The sequence below is a fragment of the Pseudopipra pipra genome, chromosome 9 (assembly GCF_036250125.1).
Source record: "Pseudopipra pipra isolate bDixPip1 chromosome 9, bDixPip1.hap1, whole genome shotgun sequence".
In the NCBI taxonomy this organism is placed as follows: Eukaryota; Metazoa; Chordata; class Aves; order Passeriformes; family Pipridae; genus Pseudopipra; species Pseudopipra pipra.
In genome coordinates this window covers 13,178,612-13,205,457 of record NC_087557.1, presented here as the reverse complement: position 1 = coordinate 13,205,457, position 26,846 = coordinate 13,178,612, and the positions used below count along the sequence as shown (strand labels likewise).

Below are 26,846 nucleotides of genomic sequence, written 5' to 3'. Positions count from 1 at the left end.
CATGCAATTGGAGATACGCACACCTTTTGCTCATCGCTCCGAACCCCAAGGCCTTTGAGCACATAGTGTGTGATGCCTCTCCTGATATTTTGTACTCCTTGACATGGGCATGTGTGGTTTTATCTCCGTATTTTAGGCTCCCTGAACTTGAATATTTTCCCCCAGGTTTTTTACATCTCTTGTGATTTTATTTTACAGAATGCCACGCTCTGCTGTGTAAAGTCTATACTTCGTGATCTTAACAGTTTAGCCTTCCTGTCACTATGTATCTTGTTTGTTATTCAGTCTGCCTATATTCCATTTAATATACTTTTCCTATTGGTGGAAAAAAAAGTAGAAGTAAAATACAATTAACATTACTTAAGACACCGACTTTTTTGTCTTTGGAGATTTAGTATAAATTTTATCAGAGGTGCAAAAAGCCACGTACTATTGCAATCCTTTAAACAATAGATTTCATCCTCACTCACAACAAGAGATATTCCATAAATTGTCATTATATTTTTTTATCCTATTGTGTACATATGTTATGAAAACATAATGAAGGAATTTAAATGGCAATATTATTTTATGTGGGGATTCATAATACTCCTAGGGCCTAGCTCTGTAATCCTTATTCAGCTGACTAATTCTTACTAATTTCAGCAGAATTACTTGAATAAACACCACTACTGAGCATTTACACAATACAGCACCTTCCACCACAGATTTAAAATGCTTTAAGTAAACACTAGAAAATATTTCCAGCTTATAGAGGTATAAAGCTAAGGTACTTATTTAACCAGCTTGCCAAAGGGTCAATTGGAAACCAATGGCAGAGCTTGGAAGCAAATTTACATTGAGATTCTCTGCTGCACTCCAAAACTGCACAAGACTTGCAGGTCAAGATGACATGGTGGCTCTATCAGTCCATTCTGAAGACCTTGTCATAACAGGGAGGCCTGGGGAACTGAGGTTGGCAGATAATTCCCAGGAACCACCTAAAATTGTCTCCATGTTCTTTTTTAGTCCCATCCCTAACTGAACCTCCATTCCGTCAGTCTTTTCCAGGGTTGTAAAGGGAATTTAAGAGTAAAAAAAAGACCTGTGGCATTTAAAGTCTTGTCTTACATCTTACCAGCATTTCTATAAAACCTGGGCAGGATGAGGTTCTCACTCAGGTCTTGTGACAACAGTCTGCTGCTTTTACAATATGAACCAATATGAAAGATTCCAATAAGAATTTCTTGCTTCACTGAATGCTTTAGTATCATGTTAAAAATACAGTATCCCTCCTGGTACTCAAAAATTTCATCCAGTGATGTATTCTAAGTTTGTAACTTCTATTAAAATGTGCAGCAATTGTAAATACTATCTAAATCTTCAGCTCAACTCCTAAATTAACAATAAAGCGATGTTCCCATTATCTATAAACAACACACATTTATTTAACAGAATAATACATAACTACTGCTTTCCAAGAAGTTGAATGACTGTTATTGTTTATAACAGATGATCATGTTAATACTTCATTTAATTTGATGTATTTTATTATAAAATTAACTTGGATGCAAAACTGCATGATAAACCATTGAGAAAAAAAACTCAGGGAGAGGGAACAAAAGACGTATCAAATATGAGAGTTTTAAGTAGTGCCAAACTTGCACGAAAAAAACTTGATTAAAAAAAATCAAATCATTCCAATAGCTACATTGAACCCCTAAAGCAATTTAGGAATTTGTTTCTTACAGACAATTAATCACATGCAGGCATGCCAGATGAGAACTATTGATTGCCCTTTTCCAAACTAGTGGCATTCAGACAGGAGACAGACAAATGCCCTGAGCAAGAGGAAGCATCTTCCTGCCTCTGTCTAGCATAGCTTTTAATCGTTCTTTACTAATGTGCATGACATTTTGCTGTTAATCTTTGGCAGAGTTCTGGTTCTTTTTTTCTTTGAGCTATACATAGGCAGGATATATTTTTCATTACCTTCACTCCAAGATCCTTCATAAGCTCGGCTTCAAAATTCACTACATCATACGGCAATCGGAACTGGGGGATTTCAGACATACTAAAAGAAATAAAAACGTTTGTGAAATAATTTTAACTATTAGGAAGAAAGGATTTTTTTATTTGTTAAAAATTCCATACTTATAACACACCTTATTTAATTTTGACATACATGAATGGAAATGTGCTGAAGGTTGACTGCTGACTTTTTTTAGTTGTTAGAATGACAAAACAGCATTATTCATCCAATGCTAAAAATACAGGCCAGGAAGGCAGTACCTTGAGGCCAACGCTGCCCACACTTGTAGGTAACCATTCAACATATGTTAAGCTCGAGTTCTAAAGAGCTTTGGCTCCATTCCTTTTGTTCACGAGAATATGTAATACTAAAGACATCCATTTAAGAAAAGATTTCATGCAAAGCAAAGTGACCTTCTAGCAATTTTTCACTAAGCTATTCAATAAGAGAGAATCAGATTTCCCATATAATTTTTTAAAAGCATTACATATGCTATTTTGAGCAATGGTATTTAAAACTGTACCCGCCTCCATTTCTACTTCATAAATTTTTTATGATCTTTCAGGATGGACAAATATCCTATCAGCTGTTGGTTTCATGTCTGCTTTTTGACTTAATGTTCATTAACTGGCATTTTTTCCTCCTGGGGAAGATTAGGAATGACATCTTCAAGTTCCCAGAACCACAGAATGGGAAGACTGCAGTGTTTTCTTCCAGTATAGAATCTCAGTTTATATCTGCTGGTACAGATATAAAAATATATAAACTTATCTCCAATGAAATGATATCTACATATCCTAGTTCAAAATCTCTACTGTAAACCATGTTACAGGTAAACACATTGAAGCTCTATTTTAGATACTTCGGTTCAATGAAGATAAAACCTAAATATGCAGAAAAGTGAAAGTCACTCCCCAGATACTTCTAAGCTTCAAACAGTCTAATCTGTTTTTGAATTAATGAATCTGTAATTTCCATAACAAAGCACCGGCACAAGAGATTCACTGCAGCTTCAGTTTGCATATTGTTATTGACCACACCATCTTTAACATCTAACTTTGACAGGCCAGAAGGGTTTTATTTATTTTAAGTTGCATCAACTTTAATTATATTGATAAGAAACTGGTTTTCCTCCTTATCATTTCTAATACTGCCCTTTTTACACCTTTCTTGACCACTGTGCATGAAAAGTGTTGTAAATGTCACATACAATGAACATGTCAAGACAATACAACTTTCATAGGTCATGCTAAGTAAAAAAGTGTCTGAGGCAGAAACTAATATATCAATATGATTCTGCAACAGTGATTCAATAAGGAAATTAATCAAAAAAAGGAAAGTTTTATTTTCCAAGTCATCTATATATTTGTTGAAGGCCTGTCATTTCCACGACATGCTCCCAGAACAGAACTGATTGTGTTATGTCACTGTCAGAATTTGTAAGAAACTTTTTGCTCTTATTAAACATTTACTTACAGTTTTGTGCTGTGAATATATTCACATACATGTATGTATCTAAATACACACAGTTCTGGGGAGGCACTTGCATGCACATTAACCATGAAAATAAGCATTTTATGAAACTCAACTATTGCATAAATAATTCTAATATAACTTCTTTCAGCAGCAGAAGATGGTCTCTGACTCTGCAATGGAGAAATGGGGGGAAAAGGAAACAGGGTAGAGGTGCAGGAGGGATGCAGTGGATGGGAACAGTGTTCCACAAAGTCATCTCTTCCTCAAATCTGATCCAAGTTAGAGCTGCTTGGACAGGTGCTTGGTGTTGCTCAGTGTTCTCAAATTACTTTTGCTCAAGGAACAGCTCTTTGGCCAAGTGAGAGAAGTACTTTGGCATGTTGTAAAACAGTGCCATAGATAGGAACACATGCAGTGAAGCCTGTTCATGGCCTCTAAGCAAGAGCATGATATGCTTGTGCCTACTCTATCATAAAGCATAAATTTTACACAACTGGTGAAACATAGGAAAACCTGCCCTTAAATGTGAAAAATTCATACGTGCTTGGAGAACCATGGAGTCATACTACATTTAAATATCTCATTACAAGAACTGCCATCACTAGACATTTTTCTATTGTCACAATATTATGAAAGCTAGCTAAGATGCAAGGAACATCCTATTTAAAAACAACTGAAGAAACTAAAAAAAGGCAAAAGCACTGCCCTTTCAAACAGCTGATTCAAAATACAAAATTGATTTGGTTTTCTTAGATATTTGCAATAAGTTTATGAAGCCTGAAAAACACACCCATCAATAACCTAAACTTATTAAAAGAGGTACTGCATAGAGTTACGAATGCAATAATGGATGACTTCTGCCACAGGCCAGCCTCCATTCTGTTTCAAGATTAAAATAAGGACAAAAAGAATTGATGTCCTTAAATCAGATGTGAAAACTTCTTCAGCGAATGGAAGTAAAATTTGACTTTGATTGCTATGTGTTCATTAGGACTCAAAAGAAAGAAATAAGTTTTTTAATGCACTCCTCAGTAATTAAGGATACTAACAGAACAGACAAAGCTCAGTGTAAGGCTTTTTGCAGTAGAACAAACAACAGACTAAACTTTATTTTAAATTCAACTTAAGTCATGATGAACTCAAGATCACATTGCTTCAAATACAGAAGCACACATTAAGCAACTGTAGCATTGTTCTATAAGCACCGAAACAACTGCAGAAAGTACTGTATTGTATCACCAAGTCCCACTTGAGTCTAACCTGTTACCAAATAAGGCCTCATTGCTAGAAATGTCTCATTAATTCCGACTACTTTACAACAACAAAACTAACTTTAATCTGGTATTTATGAAAACGTGCAACTCAGCAGGTGAAGAGGTATTTCATACACTAAATTTGCAATCCTCTGTGGCAACTAGCTCAAGTTAAACAGCTCCACAGTTAAATGCCTACATATTAACACCTTGGTAATTAGGTAGAATAATTCTGAACCTCACTGGGAAAAATGCAAGTAATCAGTTCAACTTCTCCAGCATTGATTCTCTATCTTCCAGAGCACTGAATAAGTATTTGACATTATGACATTATGGATCAAATTCATTAACCGTGTCAACTCTATTGATTTCAGTGATGCTGCATTGAAAAATTTAAGTGCATCACCCTTCTTTCTCTTATATTTTTCATTTTTTAAACACTTTCATGTGAGTCCATTTTGTACTCTTGTATATCTTACATTCTAAAATTTCATTTTGATTTTGAATGGGTTGGTATTCATCAGCCAGTGCCTGAATTATTTTATACACAGGGATTCCAACAAACCTACAAGATATGATCTCAGCCATTGTTGCAGTGGTAAAAATTCATCTTCTACTGTAGAGGACATGACACCTCGCAAACATCAGCCAAGTGTTTACCATATAGGAAAACTACAAAGGTATTCTATGTATCTGAAACTTCTTGAAGATTGAGAATTGCAGGGGGTTCATTTCACTCATATGGTATGGTCTACTAAAGCTGCAAGTTCAGACATACATGATGGATTTATTCACTTTCACTTTTATTTGCATAGGGTAGTCCACAAAAGCATTCTAAATCTAAAACTCAACATGAAATTAATATCTGTCTAAAGCATTTTAAACATTCTTTCACTAGGGCTACAAGTACTTCATCTTGTTTTAACTGTTTTGGATAAGTGAAAAATGGTTCCTGACATAATTTTCTAAAGTGTTAATTTGTTAATAACAATTGCACACTGGAATTCAACAGGTCACATGAACAGAATATAGGAGATAGCCACTAGACTTTCAGTTAAAGCTTACCTATAACTGTACCTCTTTTAATAATTATTTAAATAAAAAATAAGTTTTCCAAATTTGAAATTTTCTACTCTTTTCCTTTGGTAAAGGTAGAGGGATCACACATAAACTACGTATGCACAATATTTTTTGCTATGCTTTCTACAATAATTGAAAATGGTGCTTTGTTGTCATTGTTTTTTTACCTTAAACCACCAATGTACTCCTGCTTTTCAAATATGGTGATGTTTGAATAGCCCAGTCGAGCCAAAAAGGAAGCACAACTTAAGCTTGCAGGTCCTGCACCAAGAAGAGCTATCTTCACCTGATATGCTTCAGGCATATCTTCTAGAGGAGGTAAGGAAGGGTTTCTGATCTGAGGAATATTCATAGCTTTGAATACCTGAAAAGCAATACATTCAACAGGTTACATACTTTACACTCCCTCCTTAAATTTTATTATGAATAACATAATGGGAGCTTCTGCTAGTACTGTCATATATCTGATGTATTACTCATAGAATTACAGAATCACAGAATATGCTGAATTGGAAGGGACCCACAAGGATTACTGAGTCCAACTCCTGGCCCTGCACTGGACCATCCCCAAGAGTCACACCAGGTGCCTGAGAGTATCGTCCAAACGCTTCTTGAACTCTGGCAGCATAGTGCTGTGACCACTGCCCTGGGGAGCCTCTTCAGTGCCCAACCACCCCCTGGGGGAAAAACCTTTTTCTAGTATCTAACCCAAACCCCTCCTGACACAGCTTCAGGCCATTCCCTCAGGTCTCGTCACTGGTCATCACAGAGAAGAGATCAGTGCCTGCTCCTCCTCTTCCCTTCACAAGGAAGTTGTAACTGCAATGAGGTCTCCCCTCAGTCTCCTCTTCTCCAGGCTGAACAGGTCAAGTGCCCTCAACTCCTCCTCATATGGCTCCCCCTCAAGGCCCTTCACCATCTTCGTTACCCTCTTTTGGACACTCTCAAATAACTCAGTGTCTTTCTTATATTGTGGTGAACAAAACTGCACACAATGTTCAAGGTGAGGCCAGACTGCTTCATAACATTATAGAGGTTTCCAAATGACATGATGTGTGCATTCGTGAGGGATGTTATATTTGCAGGGTTTGGTCCTTCTATGGGTCTTTTTGTCTTAAAAATGTCTGAAGTCAGATCTTTCACTACAGTAAATTTTACAGAAAAGATGTAACCAGACTACCAGTAATGGAATAGAAATACAAAGTCAGCCAGATGGCAGAGAATCCCTCCAATGCCAAAAAAATTCCCCGCAAACAAATCATTCTTACTAGTAGAAAAGTACTTCTGCAAATAATGCAAAGGATTATAATGCTAGTGAAGGGGCTTTGCTTTTTCAAGAGACAACCAGCATGATCCTGAATAAATCACTCATAGCTTGGTTGTCTAGAGGTGGGTTTGAAATGTCTTTTAGGAACCACCCTTAGTCTTCAGTGTTGTATTTTCAAAGGTAACCCATGCTTTAGATGCCTTTTCTTAGATAATTTTTATAGGACTTACTTTATTTTAGTTTCTTATCTATTTCAGATGGTTCCACTTTTTAACTGGGTTTCCAAAAACTATAAAGTTAGACCATTCTCCCTTTGCTCCAGTTATTCACTCACCTGTAGAACGGTGATGATTTGCTCCCATCTGTCCTGACTATTAAAAGTACTTTGGAACAGACTCTGACCACTACTGTTCATTTCTACAGAACCCAACACAATGGGCTGCTAACCTAGTTGTAATGTCACACAGTTTCTCAGATTTACATTAAATCAGTTCTTTGCTCAGGTATACAGGTAAAAGTCTAAGGCAGAAATATTCTACATTCCCCAAGCTAGACTTCACTGTCCTCTACATTTATATATGTTGTAGGGGAAGGAATGAATGTATAACCTACGAAAAGAAAAAGAATAGACTTACAGCATTACAGGCTACTGAAGATTAGAAGCATGGAAGAGCACAGTTACATCTTCTTTTTAGTTTAGGCATTAGAGGTAAAATGTTTAACCCAAGGAGTATATCTTTGTAGCAGGCAAAAGGATTCAAGAGTGCATTGCATGGGGATTCTCATTCATATCACAAACACTCCAAGGCATCTCAAAAACTAACAAAACCACACTGTTCCCTACCTATTTCAATGCAGAATTGTGTTCCATAAGTACTAACTAGTCCTCTAAAATACATACATTGTCATTTGTCTTAATAAATATCACATTTAAGCTAACAAGTTTACCAACAGATTTTACTTTCCTTAGAATTTGAGAAGCAAAGGGTTTTCAAGTTAAACTTTGGCAATTCCACTCATGAATAGAATTCTTCGTTTATATTTTGAATCAATGTTCATTTTCTTCATGCGCACTTGAGCACTCATGCTAGGTAAACCAATGATTAGTTCCTTCCCCTCTAAAATTTCTGTGTCAAACGCACCCAGTCTTTGTAAATTGACATAGCAGTTTAACAAACTGCATGAAGCAAGAGACAGATAATTGTTTTAAAGAAAGAATCATTTAAACCTGACAATTCACACAATATGGAAAAGTTTAATGTGGTTATTAATGGATTTCACAGGCTAAAAAGCTCATATTGTACTGTAAAACTAGACTGTGATAATCAAAATGCAATAGGATATTTCTAAAATGTCTGCTTTGTTATATTCACACAGAAACAGCTTGAATTGTACCAAATTTTTATTACAGTCTCATGTAGTTGTTTTAGAAGGCTATTCAGTAATACAAATTATATAACTTGCATATTTATTAAGAGTGTATATTGAACACTCTGAATATGCATATGCTTAACAAATTTATTCTTCCTAAATTTACTTTATTGTTAACATAACTATTTTTATATGTATTATTGGACATTCATACCCATCAAATAAATGTTACACTAAAGTGATGCAGTACTGTAGTGCAGTGTTAAGCTTCAGAAACCAAGCATTCATGCAGGAAATCCTAGTAGTTCAGGCTGAATGGTCAACTTTAATTCTGCCTATTTGCAAACAGGGTGAAACCATCTTTATGCAGTACAGCCAGCTTGTGTGGCAATATCTTGCCATCTGGAATTCAGTGGCAGTTTTGCATATTAAGGCTGGCAGAGTAACTGTGTGAAAATAGCAAACTGCTTTAATGCCTTTCAAAAAATTTTCACTCACCTCACGGTGAAGTTTCCTGCACTGTAATTCACCTAATTAGATATCACTGAATTCCTCTGTATAAATCCTTTGGCGGCCAGAGATGAGTAACTTGCAAGCAAGCATTCAATGGCACGTTACAGACAACTGTCCTCTCTGTTTTTATATCTGTTCAGACTGTTCAGGAGGCAGGTAGAATTTAATCCTATTGCCTTTCTTTCCACTTTTCCTTCAAAAATATGATTTATTTTTTGTTTGGATGGACTTTTACTTTGTTTTGCAGTGTTTTTTAACCAAGACTCATTAAGGACAATGAGACCAAATAATGAATTTTAAAGCTGAATCTCTCAGTGAAAAGGCTCAACCATTATCCTCATGTCTGCCTTTCCTTCTGCTCTCTCTCTCTCTCTCTAACACAGACAAAACAAATTCAATAGATTAATAATACAGATTAATAACATTGGGCATTTATTGCTCAACTTTTTATCAAATACCATGCAATCACCATTACTTCACCATTTAGGCCCTTTCAAACAACCCACATTGATTTCATCCACTTCTTATGCTTCATGTCCATTAGGGTCCTTAGAAAGGATATCCCAGTTTATAAAGTATGGAGATTTAGTCCTCAAGTGAGAGACAATTCGATGAAACCAAAACAGTCAATCTATTTTGCTAAAGTTTCCAACAAGTAAAAAAAAACCTCTCTCTTGATTCAGACATTTATAACACATTACAGTTTTCCTATTTGCATCACTTCAACGTGTAAAGGTGTGAGTGCACTTGCTCAGTGTTCTCTACAGCATGAAATGTAAGAGTTTGTTTTCTTCCCCATTGTAAATCAAGCATTCTTTCACTGCAGTGGTGTCAGTTCCTGTTTCAAAACATTCAGTATACTCAACAAATAGCATAATTCCAAAATATATAAAAATAACTCACAACATGAGTTTGTAACTCAGGTTCCACAACATCTCCCACTTTAACAAACTACAGTGCTTTCAATTGCTGAGCATCTGATTCCAGTTTAATTTTCCTGGAAGGTTTTAGCCAACTCATTTTAGCTGTTTTTCAGAATGCAGATAGGGAAAAGCTTATTGTTCTCCTCATGTAATAAAATTCTGGTTCTTTTCCTCACTACCCCATTCTTGTATTAGTATGTTTTGATGAAAAGATGTGACATTTGGCAGAGAATGGCAGGTGACTCAGAGAAATGTATTTTGCTAAGCAGATGAAAATCATTTTATGGCATAGTAAGCATGATTTAAATGAATCTAAAATATTTAAATCCATTAGAGCAGGTTCAAACTGTTACTCAGAATTTTTATATCAAATTTTATACAAATTAGAATAAATTAAAGTAAATCATTTTAGTCACTTCTGAGTTTCCTGATCAGAATTTTTTTTAAGAGCAATAGACTTTAGATACCCTTTTCCATCTACTTACAGAATTCAAATAGGGTCAGGCAGTTTTACTCTATTCACCTTTACTTACTTATTATTCACTCCCATTTCACAACCTCCCCATGCAGCACCTGCAGGCTTGGGGAACAGTGGCTGGAAAGCTGCCCAGTGGAAAAGGACCTGAGGGTGCTGGTTGACATCCATCTGGACATAAGCCAGCAGTGTGCCCAGGTGGTCAAGAATGTCAATGGCATCCTAGCCTGGATCAGAAACAATGTGGCCAGCAGGACCAAGGAGCTGGTGAAGGGTCTGGAGAATAAGTCCTGTGAGGAGAGGCTGAAGGAGCTGGGAGTGTTTAGTCTGGAGAAAAGGAGGGTCAGGGGAGACCTCATCACTCTCTGCACCTACCTGAAAAGAGGTTGTAGGCAGGGGGAAGCTGGTCTCTTCTCCCAGGCAACCAGCAACAGGACAAGAGGAAATGGCCTCAAGCTGTGCCAGGGGAAGTTCAGGCTGGACATCAGGAAGAACTGCTTCACTGAAAGGGCTGGCAAGCATTGGAAAAGACTGACTGGGGAAGTGGTGGAGTCACCATTTTTGGAAGTGTTCAACAAACGACTGGACATGGCACCTAGGGCCAACTTTAGTTGATAAGGTGGTGTTTGGTCAAAGATTGAACTCAATGAGCTTGAAGATATTTTCCAACATTTATAATTCTATTAACCCTGGAAGTGTTCAAGGCCAGACTGGATGGGTCTTTGAGCAACCTGGTCAAATGGAAGGTGTCCCTGGCCATGGCAGGGAGATTGGAACGAGATGATCTTTAAGGTCCCTTCCAACCCAAGACATTCTACTATCCTATGATTGCTTAAAATTATTTTTGGACTATGACAGAGAATGTATTAAACAATAAATAGACTGAAACTTTAACCTCAATGTTAACGTAAAAATCCTTGTCTAGTCCTACAAAACACACTTGTAGTATGGCCAGTCTTTGCGAATGAAGATTTGGGAAAGGTCATCACCCTTCCAGCCTGCGCAGGGATATTTTAGGTGAGACACAGTGTGTGCTGAACTGAGCCCACCCTTTAATCCTAAGGTTCAACTGCCGGGGCCGAGCGAGCTTGGACGGTGGCAGCGAGGTCCTCAGGACGTAGGTTTGTTTAGAGTGACCTTCTCTTAGATGGATGGCCTTACAGGGCTGACGAGCTCCATCTGCCCGGAGGGGTTCCCTGACTGGGAATTGAACCTGGGCCACGGCGGTGAGAGCACCGCATTCTAACCACTAGACCACCAGGGGGCCCCCCCTTACACTTAGTAGTCTGCAAGATATACATAGGACACATTTCTCTGTAAAAGGTGCATCTGTTTAATCTGTCATGTTCATCAACAGAAAAAGGCTTAAAAAGAAAACAAAACGGGAAAAAGGAAGGAGCAGTGGAAAAATTCAGTATAAGTTTTGACTTCATAATTAAATCCTTTATATTCTTCAACTATAATGTTTGCTGCCATGCTTAAAAGGCTATAGAAATAAGTTTATCCGTCAGGTTTGCCATTAAATATCCTTCACTAAGACAGCGAGACACCAAACAGCTACTGATGTAGAATCTAACTGGAATTTATTTTAGTGTGAAACATTATTAGTGTATTCTGAATTGTTATCAGATTTTGCCAGTACACAGAAAGTAAAATACAGGCAATGAAATCAGTAACATTTAGGAACTAATTTTATGAGTTTCACACTTTCTCGCTGGTTTCCATGGATATTTATTTGTAGGCTGGTTTACATTAATATGGGGCAGCTGAATATTTAAAGAAGAAAAAAAAATATTCTGCACAGATTTTAATACAAAATGAAGCAAATTGCATGCTTAGTAATCTTATTGAAGTTGTCAAATTACATGATCACCCAATTAGTTTCATTAACACAGGATGTTACAAGGCAGCATTTTTTCCACAGACATGAGCTGGTTATGAACACCTGTTGATCCTCCACAATTTAAGAGCTAAAGTTGTAACACTTCAAATTTCTATGCAAGTAGGTGAGTGCTGACAAAACCAGGGCCTAAAACACCTCATTAATAACTTTTCAAACCTCCATTACGCTAGTCCCAAAAAAATCCATGGACCTAGGACATTGCAGAGTCCAAATCTCAACGTCTCATGAATCCCACCACCAAAACGAACACAGCAACATTCATGCAAATGCTTTAAAAAAACAAAGAATGTTTAACACCTATAAAACATGTCGTAGAAAAGTTTATATAACTTGCCCAAATATCAGCAAATCTTTCAGCACTGGCCTGAGAAATCAGAAGTCCTCAGATTCATCCCCTGAACTATTACAGAAGTCTACACTGTCCCCTTCAGACAAGCCTAAAGTTTCATTTATTACTGTGGATTTCAACATGACTTATCAGATAAAATAACCTAAAGATGTGTTAAAATTAAAATTAATACCTTCAAATAGAGAGGTTTTTCTATTTGTCCTGTTATCTTAGGTCCCCAAAACAATCCTCCTCTGCTGAGGAGCACCAGTGCCTATGCCAATGAGGAGCCCAGGCAGCTATCTCAAGGCCATCCAACTGCAGCAGTGGCTGCTCCACGAGAACCACCCTCTTCTTGCACCTACATTAAGACTGGTCAGTTGTCAACATGCAACTGAAAGAGGGCCCCTGTGCCCAAGGGCACAGTGCACCACGACACTGCAATCCTTCAGGGCAGCCACTTCTTCCCTGACAGCGGTACACTGGGGGAGAAGGGAGGTTCAGCACTCACAGGGGGTCCCTCACCACATCCCTCCTCCCAGACCAAGTGCTCTGCTGAAATGCCTATAGGTGAGCAGCAGGTAAGCTCATATGATGCCTCTTTCAGAAAAAAACACATCAAATTTCCTTTTCCACTTTCTTTCTGCTACAACAGCAGTCAGAATGTATCTCCAGAGAGGAACAAATCACCAGAACTGTAGCTGGCACAAGAGCCACAGCACTAAATGATCCAGTGTTTATATCTAGTATGCAGCAATTAAAATAATACATTTTCTATTTAGGTTATGCTGCTCCATTCAGAATGACCAAACAGAAACAGAGGAGAACCTTTAGATTCAGTAATGTCTATCCAAAAATGTAGTAATTTGAGAGTTTCTTATTAATACTGCAGCGGACAATGTAATAGATCTCACTTTCTTTTTATTACAAGCTTACAAACTTGTACTTGAGTACCCAGTAATTTTAGTTTATTTTGTGGGACTGACAGCCATATACCCCATGCTTGTATGTACTGTTACTGCAACCTCAGCATATTTTCACAGAACTTTTGTTCCAAAACTGGAATGTTTCCTGATTCTGAAGTACTTGGGCAAAGGAGACAGATAAAGACATTAATATAATTTTGACCTGTGCAGTAGCAGGTGTAACCTGAGCTTGACACTCGTCATTTATAATAGTGAGCTTTTACTCCATGTTATTCTCTAGATGCAACAGTTACCATGGTAACTGCATCTCAGTATACACATTCTACATCACAAATACAAACGGACATTTCCTTTTTTCCACTTGAACATTTAATTGTCAAAATTCACATTTGTTCAAGCTGGATTACAATTCACTTTGAGAATGAGCCAAACATAGTTACAAAACGATATGAAAGGGCAGAAGGAAAATGCAGGAGGCCTGAGGTGTCTTTTTTTTATTTCTTCTATCGTATGCAAGACAAATATTTTACAATTAGGGAGCTTTATCTGCAGTATGAACAGATGATCAGTCATTGTTCAGAAGCACAAACAGGCACACATCATACTCATATATTTTCCATTTTAAACCCACATTTCTGCTTCATTGCAATTTTATCTTTTATCTCAGCTAGCAGTTGTGCCCTTTTATTATCACTCACTCTTATAATGCATCAAGTGTATGATCCTCAGACTAATTCCAAGGGAAAAAAAAAGTCCAAAACTGGCTTCATGCACAATGGAGTTTTCAGTAAACAAGCCCCCGCGGGACAAATATTACACCATGCATGAGAATTACCATGCAGCTCTCATTAAGAGTAACACATGTTGCATGCCTAAATTACACAATTTGTTAAGTTACTTGTATAGGTAGAGCAGTGAACACACATTGCTTGCAGTATCTGGGCCAGTTTTTGTATGAGTAGTAGTACCTTATTATTTTCTTCAATATTATAATGCATATTTTTGTAATGATTGTTATTTGGAAGCACTCACACTATTATATTTTTTCAACTACACGTACTTTCATGGTAAAATTTAATGGAATAAAAGGTTAAAAAGTACTCATTGAAAATGTGACTGTCTATTCTTACTAAGTAAGAGTATGACAATACATACAAATTCTTTGTTAAACGGCACTAAATCTAAAGGTTATTAACAACCAATTTTTTAACATTTTTAACATTTTTCTACATTTCATATATACTAGATATATAGATACTATAAAACACTAAGGATAATAAAATTTGCTGAAATGTTCTTTTTGTTAGAGTGCTATATAGAACTGTATAACAATTTTATCCTTTGGAACTCTTGAAATTAATATAATTTTAAAAAAACTCGAAACATTAAGAGCAAAGCAATTTGGAACTATTCATCCTCTTTGTAGTTTTCATATCAATCATTATGCTAGCACTAAGCTTCTTTAATAGATTTCTAAAGATTTTTGAAGAAAAATGGCAGATATTTAGTATTATCTATCAAGCCATAATTCCTCTCTATTAATCATAGCATTAGGGCTAAACAGAGACACGTATTACACATATTACTTTTATTTGGTTCCTAAACAGCAATATTTCACCAATGTATTTATCATCTACTTGACAACTGCTTAATATTTTTGTTTGCTCAGTTGTTTTGGGTTTTTGTGTTTGGTTTGGTGGGGTTTTAGGGAAAAAAGAAGTCTTCTCCTTTGCAACAAATACTAACTTTTTACATATAAGGAATAAAAGGCCATTAGAAGAAAAGCTAATGAAATTGCCTCTTCACTGATAAAACCCAACTATGGAATATACACATAAAACAAATCCAGTTCAGTTTCTCTAGTCTCATCCTGTAAATGAGAACTTTGGTCTCAGTTGCACTGATTCTTACATTTTTCTGTTCAAATCTGCAAAAAATTGAACTGGATAGCTACTTCAATGACAAAGAGGAGAGAGGGTTCAGCAACAGCTAGTAGAAAAGTTTAAAAAGTGCTCCAGAAGATGTACAAGTCTCCTGGAGAGAAGAAAGAAGGGACACAAACAGATAAAAGGAGAACAGCAGCAGCAGTAGCAATATTTGCTCAATGAATCATGACCCACAGCCCTTGAGAAGAGGAAGTGAAGTCTATGAAGTCTCTGAATGACACCAGAACAATAAACTAACTGGCCTTGCAGACATATCATCTGTTACTTATAGATTGATTTGTGTTTCTATTTGGTCTGTTGTTTTTTTCCCTCAGGCTTTGTAAAGGTGATTGGGACTTCTGATCTCTCCTCTGTGGTGACCAGTGACAGGACCCCAGGGAATGGCCTAAAGTTGTGTCAGGGGGAGTTTAGGTTGGACATTAAAAAAGGTTCTTCACCCAGAGGGTGGCTGGGCACTGAACAGGCTCCCCAGGGAAGTGGTCACAGCACCAAGCCTGACAGAGTTCAAGAAGTGTTTGGACAATACTCTCAGGCACCTGGTGTGACTCTTGGAGATGGTCCTGTGCAGGGCTAAGAGCTGGACTCGATGATCCCTGTGGGTCCCTTCCAACTCAGCATATTCTGTGATTCTTCGTACGTTTGTAAATATAATCAGACAAATGGCTCATGATACAGAAGAGGGACATGCACGTTAATTAAAGACTGTATAGAAATGTGCAATCTTAACACACACATATGCCTTTTTTAATACAGCCACAACTTCCCCACTTTTACAGACCAAAATCAAATTTCTACCCAACAATACAACAGATAGATCAGTTGAGGTGCCAGCTGAGACCATCAGTTTGGTACTAATCCTCCATGCCCTTCAAAGGAGTTAACAAATGAGCAGTTGCCTCTGTTTTTCTTCAGATGGAAATTGGAGCCCTGAAACTACATAATCACAAACAATGCACAAGAACCCCAACAGAAACTCCCGAGAAGACTTCCTAACATGAAGTGGCAACCCTTGCTTCAGTAGCCAAAACATGTAGCTACCTTTATGAACTAATAAATTGACACATAAACACCTGTATGCACCTCTATCTATCCAAACAGATGCACGTGAACATGTATTTTAGGTCAACCTGAAATTGTATTTATCTAGTTTTGACAAAACAGGACAATAAAAAGATTAATTCATCTGAAGTTATCCTTTGTCTCAAAGCCAGTATAAATGCACATTAATTCTACTATAGGATCTACCCTATGCCCAGAACAGTTCTACATCTCCTTAATATGCAGTTACAGATGCAGGTGCACTTGATCTTTTCCCCTATGCAGCCTACTTGAGTAACATCCACAATTTCACCTGGCTTAGTTAAATCTTCCATTATAAAAGAAACCGTCTCACCTACAAGCATTTCTAAAGAATCATCTTGTTCACAAATAATGTTCCTTATGTTCCTATAATGTACTGCATTATGAAAGTGTTTCTAAGCTTTTGAATCTGCTGCAAGAAAAAGGATAATTATTCTAACTTCCTACGCCTTTATTTTATTAGTATCATTTTTTTTAAAACAATTAATTAACAAAGGCAACCACTCAGGCAATACTCAACGGTACATACAAAGAATTTAAGACAAGTCCCACCTACCTCAGTAGCAAACTGCTGCAATCCACCAATATTAATTGGTCCCTCCTCAGTGGCATACAAATTGCAGCCACCAACACAGAGATCTGATGTTGGACACACCATTCCACATGTCAGGCCAAGTGGATTGTCAGAAAGAATCATTTTGGCAGCTCCATAATAGTTCTGGAGGAAAAAGAGAAAAGAAGAAATAGTAAAAAAAAAAGATAGTCACATACCAACGAAGCAAAAATTCAAACATTCAAGAGAATAACTGGCTAGTAGAATAATAAACACATATATATTAAATAACACTGACATTACTTAAACGTATTAACATGTTATACAGCATTATGTCAAAGAATTGAGAAGAAAGCCAACAAACTGTGGATTTTGCAAAGATAAACTTTGTTTTTTAGCTTGCAAAATAGTTAAAAGCACCTTCTGTCTGAGTAGGTTGTTGGATTTTTAGTGACTTAACAAATCTACCTTCAAAAACTAAGATGTCTGCATAATGTACTTGAAAATACTTTCTCCATTCCCAGGTCAATTGGGCAGGAGCCCAGTTGGTTTGGGAGGTTCAAATTACAGGCATATTAAAAGACAAAGCATAAAATTCTCTAAAGTCAAACCAGATGCTACAGACACATATAGAGATTACCAAGAAAATGCCAATGTTCAAGAAATGTATTTGTAGGTGTAACTGGACTTTTTGCTTACAGATGCTGGTCTATTGCATACCATGAGCCCCTGTCCATCACCTGGAAACACAAACTAGCTGTACTTCTTTGGGATTTTCTTAGACACTATTACACCCCATTGAAATTCTAATCCTGGTTGAACAGGTAATCCCTTTATACAACCGTTCTGGGAGAACCTTCAATCATTTTGCCTGTGGTGACTGGTAAGGCACTCTATTATCCCAAATTCTCATTTTTTCCAATGTGAAGGAGTATTAGTTAATGAAAATTGTACATATTAGCAGATATTTTTGCTCTTCCAGAAGAATTATACTGTTTTGATGTGCCAGAGATTGTTAGAGCTGCTAAAGACAGCCAGTAAAGACACTGTAAACTCAATCTGGCAGCAGAACACATAAGTCCAGCTATATTGGAGATGTCACTGACACATAACTTTGCAGACAGCAGAAGTGACAGCCAATGCAGGAGACCCATGTCTTTCTTAAGCAGCACTGAGAGACCAGCCTAGATATCCTGCAGCATCTTACATGGCACTAGTTGTCTGTTCCTAGCAATTACATTCTTTTTTTCCACTCTAAAGGAATACAAACTAGTACTAGTGATTCTTCTCACTAACTCAAAGACAAAACTTCTGTTCAATTTTATATTTCACACATATTAGAGCTATAGTTTCCCTTCCTAGGTTGTCCAGGATTATTATTTTTATTATCTTCAACTCTGGTTCAATGAAAACAATTACAACAAGGTGTATTTCTATTCAAGCAACTTCATTCAGGATTTTCTACATTTTTCAGCTTGTTAAAATTAACATACACATCTAGTTATTATATCTAGAATGCAAAGCTGTTAAATATTCCTTTTTTAAAAACTAATTTTCCTACATATCCGTAAAGTACACTCTCACATTTGAGCTGTACCAGTAAAAGCAATGACAATACAGCTGGCACATTTTAGTTCTTGTGCAAGCTCAAACCAAACTTTGAGCACAGCTAGGCTATAGAAAGATTGGGTATGTTAAGGCACAAATGCCTTTAGAGAGACAAGACCAGGGTCACTGTGGGTATAGTACCAAGATTATGGTTTGTTAAGGGGATAGATAAGGAAATCTGTCTCAGAACATCATGCCAGACTTTGGCAAGGAGGAGGCTGGAACTGAAGTCCCAATGGGGGTACGTCCAGCTTCTGCTGAACTCCTACTTTTGGGAAAACATGACGGAGTACATGTTTGGACACGATTTGGGAAGTTTTAAGATGTTGCTGTCATGATCATGAGTTGCTACAGCTGCCAGTAGTAGTTCTAGCACCTGAGAAAAAAGGAACTGCACCCTCTTTAAATAAGTGTATCAAAAAGTATATAGTACACATTGCTATGCTAAACATTAAGACAACAAATAAACTCTATCAAACAGTATGTATTTTCTAGTCTTAACACCTGAAATAATTTTTAAAGATAAATTAAAAGACATTCACAGCAAGGCAAGTCTTCTGCACTGCTTCACTAGTTTGTTTCAACTGTGCTGAAGTGATCACCTCTAAAAATGAAAGGAAAGGACAGGTTCAGTGCAGACTTGGTTTCCTGGTCTGGCAACAACTGGTCACCCTGTGCCAATTTTACCACGGGCAAACTTATAACATTCTCTCAGAAGAGCTGCAGTTCCCTAATTTTCATCTTCTACCTTCCTGAAAACCAGTGTAACCACTGTTCCCATTGCCACTGGTACTATTCACTACCAATGAAAGGATATTGCCACGTGCTGCTACCATGACTGTGCAGTGGCTCGAGAGCAAGTCCATCAGCAAACTTCCTGATACCCAGGGCACAGTGTAGCATGGAGACTGGGCTGTGGGCAGGGCTTCAGGTGCCCAGTTCTGAGTTGCTTCATCTCTTTGTTCTTCCATTCTATTTAATCATTTATCCTGCCTTTACTGTGTTGATTTATTATCTAACATATAAAACATAATTAGGAAAATGTTTTACCATAGTTGACAAAAAACTGGCAGATAAATAAAGTCTAGTAAGTTACACTGAGTAGTGTTATACAAACTGTGTCACAAAACTGCAAATCATTCTGTTACTACAGTAATAAATGAGAGTTTGTAGCATGTGTATAGTATCTTAAATGTTTAGTTACACAAATACATTGTGCTTACGTAGCTTTATTTTTTAAGTTGAAAACGTATTAATATTCATTACATTTATCAGTGACATTAAAAGTAGAATATTCATAGAATGGTCACATTTAAAAAAAATGTTGATCATTTCATATAATCAGTGTAGTAGGCTGCAGACAAAACAGACACGAAATGCAGACCTGGCATGCTGGTAACCACACACCACATGTTGTACATGAGAAAGGATGAGAATTAAAGGGAGGCTGGCTTCATTAAAATGACAAAGTTACTTCAGGGCATGGAGTAATGCAAGCTACCTTAACAGTCTGGAGTAATTTTTGTAGACACTGAAATAGTAAGATGACTCAGTTGGCTAGTTTCTTACAGACGTCACTGAGGAAGCAAGTCTAAAACTGGAATGTTTCTGAATTTTTTAATGAGATAAATGTCTGGTCCTGCCTTTGTTCATAGAATCTTTTTTCCTATGCACTTCCATAGAAATTAATTAATCTAACTGGATGTTTTGTGGTTTCCTACATCAGAATGTCAATAAATACTACATTGCTAACACAGAGAACAAAAAGAAGCCTTAAACAGATATCAATAATCACAGGAAAACAGGCAGAAGAGGATCTCCACATGTATCATTTAGAAGCATTATACAATTTGCATGCAAATTAGACTTTTTTTTTACTTGAAAAAACCCTATTAAAACACATACAATCAATACTAAGAGACCAGAAGAAATTGCATTTATTATCAGGAAATGCTTATAGCATCCTTTCTTTCAATTCAATTCAAGAGTCTTTTATATAAATTCATTATGCATCAGGGTGTTTTGATATTGTATTTTTCATAAAAACAAAGAAGAATATGCATTATTACGCTTTATGTAATAAAAATAAAAACACTGACTTTATCAGAATTTGGGGACAGCGTGAATACTTTAATAGGAAAGAGGAAAAAAGTAATAATTTCTTTTTCATTTAGATTTAGTTTAAAAAATGGAAGACATACAAAAATATATGGGAAAATACAACCACCTCCTACCCTAGTTCATGTTTTGCAATGGCTTTAAAATTTACTCAAGATGTATTGGATTAAAATATTTCCACAGACCAAAGTGTCACTATTTAAAGTACGTTGTTATATAAGAGTATTTTTCACATTGACACACACCAGTTCAAATATAACAAGAAACACTCTCAGTCTGTCAGCCCCCCCCAAATATCTTCCCAAGAAGAACGAACAAAACATAACAGCAACTTATCAAATCATACATATTCTATATTATAATGCTGAAGATTTTTAATCAATCCAGAAATCTTTCACATCATTTGACTTGTGTCATCATAACAGGACTGTAATTTCACACAGTGTCACTATCTTTTTATGAAAAAAAAAGGAAGAAATATCTTGTACTGTCATTTTGTCCTTTGTAGTCTAGAATGTGAGAGATTCCTTAATTGACATAGTGTCATCGCAAAAGTCTATTCTACATAATTACACTATGGCAACTGAAACCAGCTGTCAGCCATTCCATTACACAAAGTACAAACAGACATCTCAAGAAAAGTCACTGTTTCATGTGCATCAACTTAACACCATCCCCACTTTTTCTTTTAAGCGTTTTTTTTTCCTTACTATTTTATTTAGTGACCTGAAATATACAAAGATTAACAGAGAAAACTGAATAAAACAGCACTTTCGAGAACCTAGGGCCTCAAAGTAGTACTTAAAGATTGTGATAATTTTCATTTATCTGTATATCATTATTACCAGTCATCTAGCAGCTTTCTGACTTCCACAATTCTTCATTGTATCAACAGGATCCCACTTACAGTATTTTACATATGAACCGTGACTCATGGTTTTCTACAATCTTTGCAATGGCATATAGATGTTCTTTGTTAATTTACTCAGAGTTCCTCTGGTATAGGAAAACATCTTTCCGTTTCTGTCACCTGTCATAATCCTATGGCTCTCAACACCCTTTCTCTGTGGCCATCTTTTCTTCATGCATTTTCTCTAAGTGATTCCACAACTTTTTGTATCTTTTCTTCCTCTGTCTACCCACTTTTCCCTCTTTCTCATTTCCAGTATATTATCACAAACATGTTTTTATTTACTCCCTCAATCTCCCAAACTTCACATTCACCTTTATACTTTGGTATCCATTCTATTTTCCAGTTTGTTCTCTCTCTCATTTCTCCTCTGAAAAAACAGAACTTCTCTCTTGAGAATTCCCCCCCAATTTCCTTTGGTTTCATTTAAACCTAAAGATTTCTCTGAAATCCTAAAACTTACCCTTGTGTTCCACAAGTTTCTCTGTACTGTTCCTGACATTCATTTCTCCCTCCTCCATTTTCCTACAAGTGTCCTGCACAGCCCAGGGACAACCTTTTACCTTTTATCTAGAGGGCAGCATGGCCTTGTTGATTTGGGGGACTGGGTTGTTTTTTGAGTTTGTTGGTTTGTTTTCTGGTGTGGGTTTCTAATTTGGTTTGGGAGTCTTTCTGAACACGGAGAAAACTGTTGTGTCAACGTCAGGAATCACTCTAATATTGCAAGTCTTGAGATAAAAATGTGAGAGCTGGTAGAAGAGGGCTACAGTAACAGTGTGTTCTTTGAAGACAGACAACACAAAAAATACTTCTGCACCCCCAATTCTTCATTCTTCACTCACACCTTATGCCTGTGCTGTGTAACAGAAGTCAATATCCTCACAAAGAGTTGTTTTTCAATGCTACTACTCAACCATAAAGGTGTCTGATGACAAAAAGCTCCAAGACTCACTCACTGAACAGTTCAAAGGTCGTGAGCATGTGAGGAACAGTTGCTTTCTAAAGGGCAGTTTCTCTGGCACATGGTTTTGCTGAACAGGAGAAAAGCTGGACAGCCTGCAAGTGTTCAGGCTGAAAGATGCTTCTGGGAAACTAGGATTTTCTGCTGCTGTAAAACATTTGCTTGTGCCAGTCCTAAAGGATGACAAATGCCAGAGCTCCATTTTACCAATTCCTTTTCGCTTTGACATATCAACACAGGGAAAGGAGGACATAAAATCCTAACATCACTCCTGGTACTCATTCAGGCTATGGGGCAAAGCTTTCTCCTGCAGCAGCTGAACATATTTGGGGTTTTTCTAGTGTTTGTTTCTGGGTTTTTTTCTTTTTAAAGAAATAAACAACTAAGCACTTGTGCATTATAAAACTACACTTTGCAATGTGATGGCTGTATTTAAAGAGAGGACAGTTGGAAGTCAGAATACTTGTTTGCCATTTTCTGATATTTAGAAATAAAAGTAGTGATGTGTGCATGGTGAATTTGAAGTCTGGTCTCTGAGAGACTCAATTGCAAGCAGTCTATATGAACTGAGACACACGAACTGGGAAGACACAATAGAATAGATTGTACCTTTATAAAGTGGAGCTGTAATACAGTTTGTATGGAAAAAGAGAATGGAAGTTGTAGCCTATACTCAACTGAGTCGCAGCAGCTAACACAATACAGCATAAGTGACGTCCTTTCTCTTGAAGAGGCTCAAGGCTCATTGAGTCTGGCAATTCAATTACCCTCTCAACGCAGAAACAACCCTCCTCCCCTGTCCCTCTTCTACTCCTGAGCTCAGGTCTAATGGCAGAACAGCCAGAAGAGCTACACTGTACATGGCCTGTAAATATCTAAAAAGCCTCAGGCTTAAGCGAACGAGAATCCCTGACCTTTTGTGACTGCTATAGCCGTTTTCCAACAAAACAAACTGCATACAATAGAGCTCTTAAATACTTCACAAAGTAATTCATTTTTCAGTACTTTGCTGTCTAAATACTCTATATTAATAATGAATCATGTTTAAATAAATACCTGCGTGCGACACTGCTTACACAAGGATAACGACAAGGAATTTATTGAACGGATTCTTCTCTAAACAAGTGGAAGGGTAGCTAGCTGAAGTGAGTGTCTCAAGTGAGTGATGAAGAGAGATTCAGAAGCAGGATAGGGACTTCAATAAGTCTAGAAAACACATCCCAATTTCCTGAATTTATTGACCTCAAACACCTGAATGTTCTATGCTTCGCCTATTTAATCTTCTAGAAGCTACCATATATATTTATAAGCTTTTGGATTAAAAAAGGAAATTTATTTACAGGATGAAAACAGCAAAAACAGATTTATCATTTTGAAAAGTATTTTCAATGACATGTAAAACATCGTTGATCATATTAAGGAAGTACTTCTGTGACAGTAATACAGAAATATTCTTCAAGCTGAATATTCAGACTACTGAATGATATCCAAGTGATTATTTCAATAAAAGTTTAGCAAAATGCACAATAAAGTGAAAAGTTACTTACTGGTTATATTAAAAACTTTCAAAATTACAAATTACAAGTTTTAGTGTTCAAAAGCACACTATTCTTGTTTTCTATCTGCTCTAAAAGTGTATGGTGCAGGTACCACCACAGCACCAGAATGAAAGAGGGCAGAGGACACCACAAGAGCAGCCATGGTAGTGGGCTCTCACACAGACTCTACCACAGTCATGGATCACTGCAACCTCTGGTACCCCTCTCTCAACTTCCACCTTATATCTATTGCTTGCCTGACAGAAAGCAAGGAGTTTCAAAGTGCATTACTGTAAAAACAGTAGTACATTCCTATACCTATACAAAAGTTCAATCAATAAAGGAAACCAGAAAATTTTCCTGTTACTTTTTCTGAATAACAGAATTTGTTGTAAGAGACACCTCTTCTAGCAAAGGCATCAGAAACTAACGCATCAAAAGGAAAATTCAGCCTAGCAGACTACAGTCATCAAGTCGAGGTTATGTTCCCTCTATGCCCTGCAATTTCCTTAAGTTGCTTTGTACAAGAATTACAGGAAGCACAGCCACTGACATGGATGCTACAAACATAGAATCATAGAATGGTTTGGGTTGGAAGGGGACCTTGAAGATCATCTAGTTCCAACACCCCTGCCAAGAGCATGCAGGACTTCCTAGTCTTGTTTCTTACTCCACAAATTCAGCTACTTGGTAAGCATATCCCAGTGTGGGTTTTACTCACTTCTAATTTTGGGGGTTTGGTTTTTGGTTTCATTTTCTGGTTGTTTGTTTTTAAAGTCAGCATTAGAGCTGTTGCAGAGAAATGCTTCCACAACCATGCTGCTATATAAGATTCCTTCCAACAGGGTAAGGCGAGAAAGCAGAGGTTAAGACTGTATGTAAACTCACACTTGAAACTTGATTTCACAGAAGCAGCACTGATTTTAGATATGCAATTTTCCATCCTAACATCCTGAACAGCAGAAACTAAGTATTAGACTTTTTAAAATTTCCTGTATTTGAATGTTTCCTTCTGCCTACACAATAACCAGACATCAACATGAGGTAAAAGCAGTTACCAAAAGCTGTTGTATACCTTTTATAAAATCTAGTTTCAGAGTGGATATAGAAGCTATTGATAGATATGGATAGGGTCCAAAAAGACGTGCTATAGTTACATTTCAGTAATCTAAGATACTTTGGTTTTTCCACCAAAAAAAAGTGCTAAATCTCCTGAGAGAAAAGTAGGACATTGCAATTATTTTCTATAGCAGGATTTTCTGATAAAAGATCAAGTGATCAGGTCACCTGCTTAGGGCAAAACCATTGTCTTCCAAGCATCTGCAGCTTCCAAGAGGATTTAAAATCATCACCAAGCAGCACAAACTTTAAAGGGTTGATCAACCTCAATGACCATCTGACAGGCTAATTTTGGGTCTATTAAAATCAGTAAGACTGTACTCATTGGTTTTGGCCGGGCAAAGACTTTACTTCGAACCTTTGAGGCAGTTTACTATTATCATTCCAGTATACCTTTGCCAAACCACAACTCTCAAAGCTCTGCAGTCACCCCACCTTCATATTCTCTGCTCTGTAATGGAACCACAGAATTCAGAACGAATCAGCTGTTAAAAAGACTTACCCTTTCTGTCAAGTCACAAAGGGGCATCATATAGTCAAGGCAGTCAGAGTCTAAGAGACCCATCAAATTTATTGTACCAGGATGTTGCTGGTGTTAGTTCTTTTTCTGACACCTTCAGTTGCAGTCTTCAATCCATCTTCCCTGGTTGCTTAATCCCAGCTTTATGTTTTTATAATCAGGCCCTTTTTCTTTCCTCAACAACATATCACCCTATCCTACTCAAAGCAGTAGCGTAACTAATCCTTAATAAGAAAAGATCATCCTGGTAAAATACTTCCATAAAATTTGCTTTAGGTTTCCTAAACAAACTACAGCACAATGACGAGATGGAGAGTAGCAGTTTCATTACTGCCTTGTGCCTTCTCTGCTCAGTTTGCCTGCTTCACGATGCCTGAAGAGGTAATAAGCAGCAATATGCCACAAACTATACTATGGTCACAAACAGATGCCTACATTCATGAAAATAAATGCAGCAGTGACAGGGTATAGACTATATAAGAAAACTGTCTAGAGGCATATATTGGGCATAATACCAATTACTGCAAATCACATCACATTATAATTGATACACACATTTTAATATCTGCTCTTATGCTAATGTTTCTTGTTAGGGTGCAGAATTTACTGGTGTCACACACAGAATAGTAAAATCAATGTGGCTGTTCACTTGCACATGGAAGTGCTGCTGCTGCCCACCAACTTCACTCCAGCTTTACCTGTGTTGGCCATTTCAGCTGCATTCAAGAGTGAGACATGTTAGAGCATAAAAGGCAGACAGAAAATCTTTGTAGCACCCTCAGTAGATTATGAGTCTAGTTGGGCTCATGTAGACGAATAAATCACATGGCAGCTAATGATTCCACAGATGGGAAGTAAGTTTTAAAAGGTATGGGGCAATCAATATGCAGTCATCTTTAGGCTATGCCAGACAGCCTAATTAATCTTGTCACATCAACTTTGCAGCAATCTTTATTTATTTCTGCCC

General features: G+C 37.0%; 1 protein-coding gene across 11 annotated transcripts in view; it reads right to left on the bottom strand.

Annotated features, from left to right (window-relative positions):
* Positions 1–26,846, bottom strand: part of DPYD (dihydropyrimidine dehydrogenase) — a 337,796-nt gene that overhangs the window by 221,796 nt on the left and 89,154 nt on the right. For all 11 annotated transcript variants that reach the window (XR_010432716.1, XM_064664686.1, XM_064664689.1 and 8 more), the window contains 3 exons: positions 17,109–17,270; positions 5,988–6,184; positions 1,972–2,053 (listed from right to left, as the gene is read on the bottom strand). Coding sequence is in view for 10 of the 11 variants with exons in the window: in XM_064664686.1 (XP_064520756.1) it covers positions 1,972–2,053; positions 5,988–6,184; positions 17,109–17,270 (441 nt within the window). In the remaining variant the exon portion in view is untranslated. The remainder of the gene's footprint in view (positions 1–1,971; positions 2,054–5,987; positions 6,185–17,108; positions 17,271–26,846) is intronic.